The 12,632-nt window shown below is 39.4% G+C and overlaps 1 protein-coding gene across 1 annotated transcript; it reads left to right on the plus strand.

Moving 5' to 3' along the window:
- Positions 1-789: 789 nt before the first annotated feature.
- On the plus strand, positions 790-2,803 carry LOC129779071 (cytochrome P450 4c21-like). Its single transcript, XM_055786326.1, has 5 exons — positions 790-1,179; positions 1,248-1,500; positions 1,557-1,683; positions 1,957-2,133; positions 2,192-2,803. Exons 1-5 carry the CDS (start codon positions 831-833, stop codon positions 2,771-2,773), a joined length of 1,488 nt encoding a protein of 495 aa, XP_055642301.1. The 5' UTR covers positions 790-830; the 3' UTR covers positions 2,774-2,803.
- The last annotated feature ends 9,829 nt before the right edge of the window (positions 2,804-12,632 follow it).

Genomic DNA, 12,632 nt, shown 5'->3' on the forward strand with positions numbered 1-12,632 from the left:
AGTATTACTTGCGTCCCTTTATATTAGTACTTAGAAGAGGTTTCTTATGTCAAATTACACGCCTTAAATGTTTTCTGGTGAAGCTGATTGTGGCTTTTCCGTCTCAGATACTGAATGTGTGCATTTTACATTCAGAATAGACTTCCACACCTTTTTTCTGTGACCATTGCCATTACTAACTCGGAAAGATTATTCAACAATGTTGAGTTTTATCTCGCAACATTCCAACCAGCCATGATGACAGGAGGCGGATATGTTGGTTCTCTTATGGGCCATAGTTCAGTCGTTTGGGAGCCACAATTATTAAAAACTAATTAAATTAATTAAAATAAATGTAATTTCCATTAACCGGTAATTGGGTCACATTGTATGGTTTCCAGGTCATACCAACTGGACAGCAACCAGTTCTGTTCACTCACACTGAGGCAAATTATTAATTTTACCGCAACAGATATATCATATCCAAAAACAACGTTACGTATTCTATTCAGAGAACCGTCGAATCCTAGTGAGACAGTTTCGTAACTTTTGACCGGCAAATTAACCCTCCATGTAATTGATCTAATACTACTCAACTCCGACCGTTGCCATTGCTCACCGGTTCTATCGTGGAATAGAAATGAGCACCGTTGAACGTGACCAACTTAGACGATAAGTGCACCCTGTTCACCTTGCATATCCACGCATCGTCATCTCCAACAGCTGCAGCAACAGTCAGTATACTTTTTTGGGGAACTTTAAATGAAAATTGTGTGACTAGTATGCCACATATTAATGTTTGCTCGCAGTGGAGTGCACTGCAGTAAACGGTTGACCTGTACCAGCGCAAGATGTTGATTCTTTTCGCGATAATAGTGGCGTTGCTGCTGCTGCTAGACTATGTCAAAAAGCATCAGTTGAACAAGTTTGCTCGTGCCATCCCCACAATGCATCCCTGCTACCCACTGCTTGGGAACTCGCTTATGTTCCTGGGGAAAAATGAACGGCAACGCTTCGAAAATTTGAAAACCACCTTCCGAGAGATTGATCGAATGTCGAAGGCATGGATGGGGCCGCAATTAGTGTTTGGCGTGAACCACCCCGAGCTAGTGCAAAAGATTCTCACCGACCCGAATTGCTGCGAGAAACCATTCTATTACGACTTTGTCAATATGGAGCACGGACTGTTTTCTGCAAAATGTGGGTGAAAAGAGACGCTCATTATTGGTGGCATAAGTGAAAGTAATTGATGTGCTTGAAAATTCTAGATCAATTGTGGAAGCCATACCGGAAATCGTTAAACTCTACCTTCAACATAAAAATTTTGCACAGTTTCATTCCAATATTCGAGAAATGCGCACGGGCGATGGTAGCTAGAATGATGCGTCGCCCGATGGGAGTACCTGTGGATATTCTGGAGTTCACCTCCGAGTGTACACTGGAAATGGTCTGTGGTACCACCCTGGGAACCGAAGCACTGCATGGTGATGGGAAAAAAGAATTTCTTCAGAATTTGAGAGTGTAGTTCGAGTGTGCATTTTGGGATAATTAGTCACTGAGATTCGTACACTTTCCAGGTTATTCAGCCGAGTCGCAACTAGGGTCCTTAGTGCTGGAATTTATAGTGATTTGGTCTATAGAATGACCAAGGGTTACTACGAGGAAGCTCGCGCCAGGAAGTTCTGCATGAATTTCGCGTATAAAGTAAGTAAAGCTTTACATAAATGGGCTATCGAATTTTTAAACATCACTAGTTCGTACTTTTTGAAAAATACTACATATTGAATGCATAAAATATAATATGGAAAATTAAGTACATTTTAGAAGTTTACTAATTACATCATAATACATTGATGAAACAATTAAATGTTTGGATTGTTTTAATAAACTGAAATATTTCATGGGAATATGTACGAAGTAGATAAAACAATATAATTCATGCAAGACTTGAAAGTTACATTTTCTACCATATTACAGCTTATTGAAGAAAGACGAACTGCCCTGGAGGGCCAAACCAGTAGCAAAGATTCCGAAGATGGCTTCGAGAGTCGTGTGCCAAAAATATTTATCGACCAGGTCTTGTCAACGGTGAACTTCGAAACAGAGTTCAATGTGCAAAATTTGAGCGAGCAGATCTTAACCATCATTGCGGCGGTATTTGCGGTACTTGATTATTTCGATAGCCGAAACTGAATTATACTCTTTCTTTCAGGGTCACGATACTTCAGCGCAAATGGTTGCCCACACATGTTTGTTTCTAGCAATGTTTCCGGATCTGCAGGAGCAGCTATTCGCAGAGATCGAGGAAAACCTGACGGCGTCTGAGACGGACATTGAAGCTGACTCTATCAAAAATCTTCCGTTTTTGGACAAAGTAATTAAAGAAAGCATGAGACTGGCCCCGGTAGGACCAATCATAGCACGAACCAACTTAGTTGATATCGAGCTGGATGGCTACCGCATTCCGAGGGGTAATATTTTCGTGTTCAATTTTTACATGCTGCATCGTCGAAAAGACGTTTGGGGACCAAACGCGGAACAGTTTGATCCGGAGAATTTCTCCCCAGAACGGTCGGTGGGTAGGCATCCGTTCGCCTTTTTGCCTTTCAGTGGAGGTTCCAGAAACTGCATCGGTGCCCGGTACGCGATGTTCAGCACCAAAATAATGACGATTCACATCGTACGGAACTTTCGACTGACCACCGATATACAGTATAAAGATTTACAGTATTTGTTGGATATTACGCTGAATCTGGCATTTAAACATTTGATCAGTCTAGAAAGAAGAAAATGACCGTCAATTTGAACAAATGAGATTCTCTTTCGCGCATTATTTTTCAGGTACATAAAAAGTACTGTTGGTACCAGCGACAATGTTGGTATCAAGCGACAAATATTGGTTAACTTTTATTACTTCGTTATATTGAATTTTGTTATTGAGATAAAAAAAATACGACATTGTCCAACTGTTTACAAATATCATAAACACCGAATTACTGGTAAGAAGAAAAAGTTCAATAATGTAACAATAATGTAACCAGAATAAGATTGGAAGCGTGCAATGTCTGTCCAAGATTGCTTATCACAGTTAGAAATACTAGCGAGGAGAACCATTACACTTCTTTCGGTGATTAATCTCTCAGAAAAAAAACGTTGCTGCTTCCCGGGATGTATAATCGAACCGAGACGATACAATCGAATAGAGTATTTGGAAGATTAGTACCAAGTAAGCTGCTCCCATACGCGTCCATGTACAATACCGTTGTGCTATTACACAATTTTATTGCGTACTAGCTGACCCGACAAACCTCGTCTCGCCCAAAAAGGATTTTTTGTTATTAATACCTTCAAACATTTACGTTTTTTTTACTAAGCGAAGGTTCATGGATCCAATCGCAGAACTGTCCTTCTAATTGACGCTTTACAATTTCCTTTTACTAAAAATTTCCTAGTACTTCTACCAAAATTCGTTATTATGATATAAAATTATTTTCAGACACAATTCTCCTTCAAGATTTCAATTACTTGCAAATAACATGTTTCTCTCTTCCATGATTGATATAGCAAATATTATAAAATGATGACATCTCAAATCGGAAGATTCCTTCCTCGAGTTTTGCGGTTACCCCTTTGCTTGAGGCACTACCAAAACATTTATTGTCTTTTGAAACCTCCCTATGCCAAATTCGATTCCATTTGTTTTATTAGCTCTCGAATAATACAGTAATTTGTATTTCATTCGTATGGCAGACAACCCCTTTCTCTTTTAGAAGGAGAAGGAGTGTCAATCCACCACATGCCAAGATTGGTTCCGTTTGCTTGATTAGCTCTCGAGTTATGCTGAAATCTGTGTTTAATTTTTGACCACTGAAACGTCAAATTTGGTTCCATTTGCTTGATTAGTTCTCGAGCCATTCAGACCCCCCCCCTCTTAGAGAGGGTAAGTAGTGTCGAACCATCATAGAAACATTTATTCCCCCCTAAAGCATTCACATGTCAAATTTGGCTCCATTTGCTTGATTAGTTCTAGAGTTATGCAGAAATTTGGGTTTCATTTCTATGGTAGCAACACCCCCCACCCTTTTTGAGAGGGAGGAGGAGTTTCATACCACCAAACGCCAAATTTGGTTCTGTTTGTCTGATTAGTTCTCGAGTTATGCAAAAATTTGTGTTTATTTTTTATGGCAGGACCAGACCCTATAACCTCCACATGCCAAATTTGGTTCCTTTTGCTTGATTAGTTATCGAGTTATACATTAACACTTTCGTCGCCCGTCATCCGGATATGGGTGACACTTCCGTCGCCCGTCATCCGGATATGGGTGACACTTTCCTCGTTTAAATTGAGTAGGATTTTTAGAAGGAATTACACAAAATAGGCATCTAAATGTAACTATAGGATATGTAGGAAAATAATAAAATCATAACCATATTAATATAATGTTTATACTATACTTTTTATCAATTTATAGTACTGATGGTTTGTACTGCAGTTTTTTGCGAAACCCGTACAACATGACTTTGACATGTGTTAATGTTGTCAAAAATTCACTGCATCATATAAAAGTTGTCTAAAAACTAAGTTTGATCTTCATTTTATAATTCATCCGCAAGTTGGGCCCCGCGAGAAACTCAAACGGCGCATTGGGCGACGAACGTGTTAATTTGTGTTCCATTTGTATGGCAGCCCCCAGAAAGGGTGGAGGGATCTTGAACCATCATAATAACTTTCCCCGGCCCCAAAAACCCTCTGTGATTTTTTTTCAAATATTCATAACTTTTGATCCACTAGGCCGATTCTCAAGTTCAAAATAAACTCATTGGGTTCAATGTGATATGTCGATAATCTGAATCGGTCAGCCTCAATATACCATAAGACTAGGAATTAATTCAGCTTTTTGTATACGATAAAAATACCGGTAACAGTTGAACAACCAAACAGTTAAAAAAATGAAATAGGTTTGTTTTTTTTTTTCATATGGTTTCAGGATCCATATTTATATATTTTTGTGGTTTCGATAATTTATTTCCAAAGAAGTTTTGAGCTATTGAAACATGTTTCTGGATCAATATGTAACAAGCATATAACTAGTAGATTTTTTATCTTTTTAATGATGTGATAATCTTCTTTCAGTCGACAAAAAGGTATTAACGCTCAAAACCTTTCGCCTCCAACGTAACGCATTCGTTTTCGAAACTTTGAACTCACACCCCGGTACAGAAATGAAAGACATAATCTTACGTCAAAATCAAGCATTCTTAGGTGTATCTGCTTTGTGCCCTAAAACGATGAAACATTTAGATAAGCGGTTCTCAAAGTGGTTGATATCGAGACTTGGGGTATATGAGCGAGAGAAACAAGAGACACATTGCAAATAAGTACGCATGAAAGCTTTTCACATACTTTTCCACATACACGGCCCAGACAGAGAAAGATATAGATTCACGTTTATGCTTTTTACTCTTAGAAAATACTTTCCAGCTTCAATTTATAATAAGATGTAATATTATCATGCACTAGCATTCTAGTCGGCCTTGGTTCGATACCCGTTGACATTATTTGGACTTTTTTTTGCTACAATCCCAAATGAGATGGAAAAAAGAACAAGATGGCTGCTCCCATTCATACAAACATTTTAAGCTTTTTGAAACAGATGCTTTTATTTGCTCATTTCACCCTTCAGGACACGAAATAGCATTTTTTTTGTCGAAGATTGATATTGATCCCGCTCCTCCACATATTCCAACTTTCTGTAGCCACTGGTGTATTTCCGACCTGTTGGAAAGTATCGCATATATTCCCAATCCATAGAAAAGGCGATAGACGAGATGTTAACAATTATCGCGGCATCACTTCGCTTTGCGCTTTGGCAAAACTGTTTGAGCTCGTTATTTTGGAACCGCTAGACGCTCTCAGCAAACCGTACATAAGTACTGACCAACACGGATTCACGACGCTCCACCATCACAAATTCACTGTGCCTTACCTCTTACATCACCGACAGCATATTGAAGCATGCCCAAACGGATGCTACTTACACGGATCTGACTGCAGCCTTCGATAAATTGAACCACCGTATAGCAAACTTGAAAGGCTTGGGATTAACGGCAACCTTCTGCAGTGGTTCCAATCATAAAGGGTGTATCACATCAAATTGCATCACGGAAAAAAACGCTGTAGAAATTTAATTTTTAGGAATTATATCTTCAGCTTTCGCTTATAGTCAGATAACAGTGTATAGCTCACGTTGGCCATGCTTCACTGTCAATTTTTCGTAAATTTGGAAAAATGTCGTCGAACGAAAAAGAGCGTCGTGAATTAATCCTGTGCACTCATTTCGAGAATCCGGAGTTGTCACATCGGGACATCGGTAAGATGCTGGGAATCGTCCAATCCACGGTCAGCAGAGTACTAAAACGATACTTCGAGAACCTCACCATCGACCGGAAGGTGAAGAACGGCAAAAATGGATGCTCCGTCAGTGAAAAAGATCACAAGCGCGTAGTTAAGCAGTTTAGACGTGATCCGAGAAGTTCGGTCCGGGATGTCGCCAATAAGCTGAATCTGTCAAGTTCATTCGTCCAGCGGACCAAGCAGCGGGAGGGCCTGCGTACATACAAGGTTCAGAAGGCTCCTAACCGCGACGAAAGGCAAAACATGGTGGGGAAGACGTGAGCCCGGAAGCTGTACACCGAAATGCTGACTAAGCAGCATTGCCTGGTAATGGACGACGAAACCTACGTCAAAGCAGACTTTCGTCAGCTGCCGGGCCTGTTGTTCTTCTCCGCAGAGGACAAATTCAGCGTTCCGGTGGAGATTCGCAAGCAGATACTATCCAAGTTTGCCAAAAAGTACATGGTGTGGTAAGCGATCTGCTCTTGCGGAAAGCGGAGCGCAACCTTCTTGATGACCGACACGGTAAACGGGCAGGTTTACCTTAAGGAGTGCCTACAGAAGCGCTTACTACCACTATTGAAGCAGCACGAGGGCCCGACCATCTTCTGGCCGGATCTCGCTTCGTGCCACTATTCAAAGGACGTGTTGGAGTGGTACGAAGCCAACGGGGTCACCTTCGTGCCAGAGGAAATGAACCCGCCCAACGCGCCGGAGCTTCGCCCAATAGAGAAATATTGGGCGATTATGAAGCAGGCCCTCCGGAAGAGTCCAAAAGTTGTCCAATCGGAGGCGGACTTCAAGAGAAAATGGATTTCTGTTCAAAAAAAACTACAACCTGACGTTGTACAGAACCTTATGGACGGGGTAAAGAGGAAGGTGCGAGCATGCGGGCTTGGGCTCGAAGTATGAATAAAAAGAAAATGCCAAAAGTTGTTTAATAGTTTTTATTTTACTGTCTAAAATTTTCAAAAGGATCGGTCTACTGGGCGAATTTTTACAGCGTTTTTTCCGTGATGCAATTTGATGTGACACACCCTTTATCTCACTGGCCGTCGACTAGCCGTCGTTATAGGTGATTGTCAATTCCCTTTTTTCGCTGCTACGTCTGGCATACCACAAGGTAGCCAACTGGGCCCCTTGATATTTATGATATACTTTAAAGACGTAAATCTGGTAATTGAAGGTACTCGGCTAGCATATGCTGATGACTTAAAAATTTACCTTCAGGTCAGCTCGATTGAAGATTTTCGCTTCCTTCAACGACAGATGTATGCTTTTGCCGATTGGTGTATTCTTAATCGAATGTAGGTTAACCCGGCTAAATGTTCCGTCATCTCGTTTTCGCGCACGAGACAGATCATATTGCACATCTATGTCCTGTTCGGCACGGAAATTGAGCGTGTCAGTGAAGTCAAGGACTTGGGTATCATTTTAGACATGCAACTCTCTTTCAAACCGCACATCACATTCATGACCAATAAAGCATCCAGAACTGTGGGGTTCATCTTCACGATTGCTAAAAATTTTACCGATATCTACTGTATTAAGTCTCTCTACTGCTCCCTCACTCGCTCCATCTTAGAGTATGGTGCAGCTGTTTGGACTCCACATTACAACAACGGTGTCGAAAGGATCAAATCAGTTCAACGAAGGTTTAAAAGATACTCTCTGCGCAGATTGCCGTGGACTGACCCCCTCCGATTACCGAGTTACCAGAGTCGTTGTCAGCTGATCAGCATGGAACCTTTGTCGGTTCGTAGAGACACAGCCAGAGCTTTGATGATAGCCGATACCTTACAAGGACGCATTGATTGTCCCGCTCTCCTGGAAAAAATAAATTTCAACGTTCGACCTCGCGCTCTCCGAAATAACTCGATGTTACGATTGCCCGCACAACGTACAAACTACGGCATGTTTGGTGTATTAAGTGGTCTGCAAAGACTTTTCAACAGAGTAGCTAGGCTGTTCGATTACCATCTATCCCGAACACTTCTTCGTCGGAGATTTTGCTCTTTTTTCACAAAACAAACTGCCACGTGATTATTATTTTTATGTGTATTTTCAATATGTGATTACTATAATTTGATGTAATTAATCGTAATTGATTCATGTTCAGATTTAAACTTAGATTTAGATTCTTATATATAATACTTTTAAGTACTGTTGGAAATTGCCAACAGACCACCGGACGGGATTCTTTCCGAACTAATAATAAAGAGTTACGAGACACGTTTTATTATTATTTTCGTTTAATCCGTTTCTATGATCGAACCGCATTCCGTTTCGATGAGAATAGGTCGCAGTTATTCCACTTTGTGTGATATGTCTGTACTAATTCAATTGCAAATCCGTGGTAGGTTAGAAAGTACCAAACTAATGCATGTGTTGAATTCAATTTAATAGAATAATGAATTTTTACAACATGTATAGAATGGCTTAGTTTAATTTTCAATATAATTATTTCCTATAGACATTCCTCGTTTTACCGCGATTTAAGTTTCTCTCTATATTTTAATTTCCTCTAACTGTTTACACATTACACTGACAAATCACGAACTGTCGGGTGACAGTCGTCAGGTTTAAGGTGCGTATCAGTTGTTACGGTGCTGTGGTTCAAAACAACCACAGTAGAGGCGCGCTGGCGTAAACGCCAACAAGTACATCATTGGGGCCCGTAAAGTCCGTTGATGAATTAACAAATAAATAAATAAATAAATAAATAAATAAATAAATATTTGAAATGTCACTAACTGATCTTTAGTAAAAAGGGAAACTATAATTTGAGACAGGGTTTCAAATAAATCCGTAGTACAATAGGATATTTTGTAGTGGACGAAAAAAGGAGGGCAATCCGTCCAAAATTCTGAGAATTCTCTAGATAGAAAGCCCAAGGAAAGGACGCATGCATTTTAGCATAAAATTCACCGACTAAATCACAAAAAGTGTTCAATTGTAGAAGAATAGAACATCTCTTAAAGTTCTCTCATATAATTATGTGGAGGAAATGTATGATTGTAGCTTGGCAACAATTTAAAACATTCAAGTAATTTGACCAGAGGAAAATTGAAATCAGGAAGTGGCCAACGTTTTCCCACAATTTGAACATAACTGTAAATAGTAATAAACTATTATTCTGAACGCAATTGTACTTTCCACTTCAACAGAAAAAATAATATTATCCCAAAAAGTATGCACCTACTGTTTGCTCGGCATGCCTGGTTCATGAAAAATATATTATAAGAATCCCAAATTCTAAGTGTCAATGCTTTTGGTTAAATTCATTCTCATATTTCTGGCTCCAAAAATAGTCTCAATCCGCATCGATCCATTAAACAGTAAATGGCTTCCTATCTTCGTCAGACTATTTTGGTTTTTCTCGGGAGTAATGGAGCGCAAGTAAGTAGAGAGAGGGAACCTCTTTAGTGCAACCTCGATAGTGCAACATAGCAAATAAATACGAGCAGCGGTATCGAGAGTAAAAAAGTTGTCTTCTTGGGAGACAAAATGTTCTACACTTTTCACTCAGTATGGAATTTATTTATAGTTTAATGAGTTTGATATTAGATCGAATCCATAAGACTGTCTATTACACGAATCTCTTTTACTACGCGATTTAATATTAATAAGTTATGTTCTTGCAACCCAAAAAAAACCATAAGCTGATGAATGCATATGACAGCTTATTCATTTCATTTTTGGGAGCAAGGCATTATGATTTCATTTGCTAGGAATATAAGAAGGGACTAACGGAGAGATTTTCGAATGAATCTGACGCAGGTTTATTTGTAGGTTCTTTGACGCATCCATTCTTAATCGTATCCGCAGTAAGGAACTTAGTGCTCTTCATAGGATAGGAAAACCATTACACACTCCATTAGCGCCTTCGTCGGTGGTAATGGTTCTGTCGTCTCTGCCAGACAGCTGTGCAGAGATTAAGAAGAAAATTAATCCCCTGCCAGTCCATGGTTATTGCTATAGTAGAAGAAGAACAATTCGCATGGCCACTCGTTGATGCCAATTTTCATGCTCATTTCCTCATTAGTAACCAGTGACGGTCAAAACTATTGAAATTCCAAAATTCGAGAGCGGCTTTACGGTAGCAATGAATTCCAGCTATAAATACTACCAGACCCAACAAGTTCAAAACGTCACGATCAAGAGCACCCACACAAAATTAGATCATATTTATGTGTCTATAATTTCACCCTCATCCGTCGTTCGCTCATTATACGCACCAAAGCTGTAACCTTCGTCGTTTCGAAACGTTGCGAAAAACTAATCCACGTTAAATATATCTAGCTCAACGCAGAACTAGGGCTCCATAAATCCAGCACAAGCGTAAACTGCATTCGAATTTGCACTTGACTTGGTTAAGCATGTTGGAAACAGACCCAGCAGTGAAATGAGAAATGAGAAAAATCAATGCATTCAAATTGGTTGATTGTATTATTTCGTTGGTTGTAATACTTAACTCTTGAGTTAGAGTTACAGTACCTAGATGTGACCAAATTCGAACATTAAGTTTCGTCAACGCTTTTCTAGATAAAAACTTTTTTCAATGCACAGACATTCAAAAATGGAATCGTTGTCAACTTTTGGGAAAGTTAGGCCGCTCAACAATGTGTCAAGATTGGAACTCCAGCGCAGAATGGCGTTTCAGGGAATCGCACAAATGACTGACAACCACTCAGAAACATAAATCAGCATTCTAGCTGACGTTTATCCCGTACAGTCGTCGTCGTGTCGCGAAATCAAACATCAACACTGCGCCGGGAGTCGTCCTATCATCGCCGCAATTTTCAATGTGATGCCTGCCTCTAACATCTTCCCACGGCTCGCGCTTCAATTTGCCGCTATCATACAGATGAGAGCAAAAGAATAACACCAATGAACGCTGCAAGGCTGGGAAATGACAGACAAAAAATTCCAAAATATATAAATATACATGTGATGTATATTTCGCCCACTGCAAAAGTTACAAAGCAATATAAAAATGCCATGAGAACTTTCCCGAATGTCGGCTTCAGTCGTCTCCCACTGAACTTCTGGCGATCTCGTCTGGGGCTGGGACAGTTGGGCAAATTCTCCAGCGGTTCTCGCCCTTGCGGCAAGAGGTAATTGAAAAAGTTTTCTTCCTATCGAGTAGTATTTTGCTCAGAGGTCAAAGGCTGACAGAAGAAAATTATGATTCTGCGGAGTGATTAAGAGATACAAATAAATGATAATCGATAGGCAATTAGACTTTTTACCAGATATCCGCGGGCTGGAGTAATTCAAATTTGATTTTCCAGATTTCATGATTTTGTTTGCCCTACAATTATTTTCCCTTTCGCGCTTTCTTGTGCTTTACTGCCGTTCTACGCATAGTTATCCCATGTTACTTTTGGACAGTTTTCACTTTTCTTCATAAAACGATGTTTTTATACCTAAGCTTCCGGAAAAACACAAAACAAGTTATTGTTTGTTCAAAGCTTTAAAAAAACAACATCAAGCTCAATTGTCCCGTGTTGATATTCTAGGCATAACTGTCCCGCCATGTATTTTTGTAGATTCATTATAAATAAATCGATACAAGTGCAAGAATTTTATGTCACGCTTTTAGCAGGGCTAATACACTCATTTCTAGTTTGGAAGAACGAGTTAATTCTCAAAAAAAAAAAAAAGAAATAAAGTATAACAGAACACGTGTACACCTTGTTAGCGAATGCTTAATAACAATGAGATTTATATTCTGCAAAGGTAATGCAGATCACTCCCTTCTACAAAAAACGATGTTTTTATGCATAATCTTTCGGAAAAGCACAAAAAACTTATTGTTTGTTCCTAGTATTTCAAAAAACAACATCAAGTTCAATTGTCCCATGTTGATATTCTAGGCATACTATCCCACCATGAATTTTTTGGACTTATAATCAAGATTGATTGATTCAAGTGAGGGGAACTCCTTACATTTATTAGACAATAGTTTACTGCTCATAAAAAACATTATATTGCTAAACTGAACTACCTAAAGCTTCTGACAGACAAATATGCTAGAAAACTTTGATTGTGTTTTTCTCAGTTGCTGATTTTGGAACATTTGGAACTATTCACCCAGTCCATGCCAAATCGATTTAGTGGTTCTCAGATTTTCGTGAAAAGTGGTAGATTTGTTCTTTATCGCAAAATATTAGGCCCGTATTTTTTTTTTTTTTATTTGGGTGCTTATTTCCATTTTAGGGTGGTCCGATAAATCAACCTTTTTCGCTTTTTTCCA

Source organism: Toxorhynchites rutilus, chromosome 3 (assembly GCF_029784135.1).
Source record: "Toxorhynchites rutilus septentrionalis strain SRP chromosome 3, ASM2978413v1, whole genome shotgun sequence".
Lineage (NCBI taxonomy): Eukaryota > Metazoa > Arthropoda > Insecta > Diptera > Culicidae > Toxorhynchites > Toxorhynchites rutilus.

Coding starts and splice junctions, on each gene's coding strand:
- LOC129779071 (XM_055786326.1), top strand. CDS start 831: ATGTTGATTCTTTTCGCGATAATAGTGGCGTTGCTGCTGCTGCTAGAC. Junction 1,501..1,556: donor TTTCTTCAGAATTTGAGAGT/GTAGTTCGAGTG, acceptor TACACTTTCCAG/GTTATTCAGCCGAGTCGCAA. Junction 1,684..1,956: donor GCATGAATTTCGCGTATAAA/GTAAGTAAAGCT, acceptor ACCATATTACAG/CTTATTGAAGAAAGACGAAC.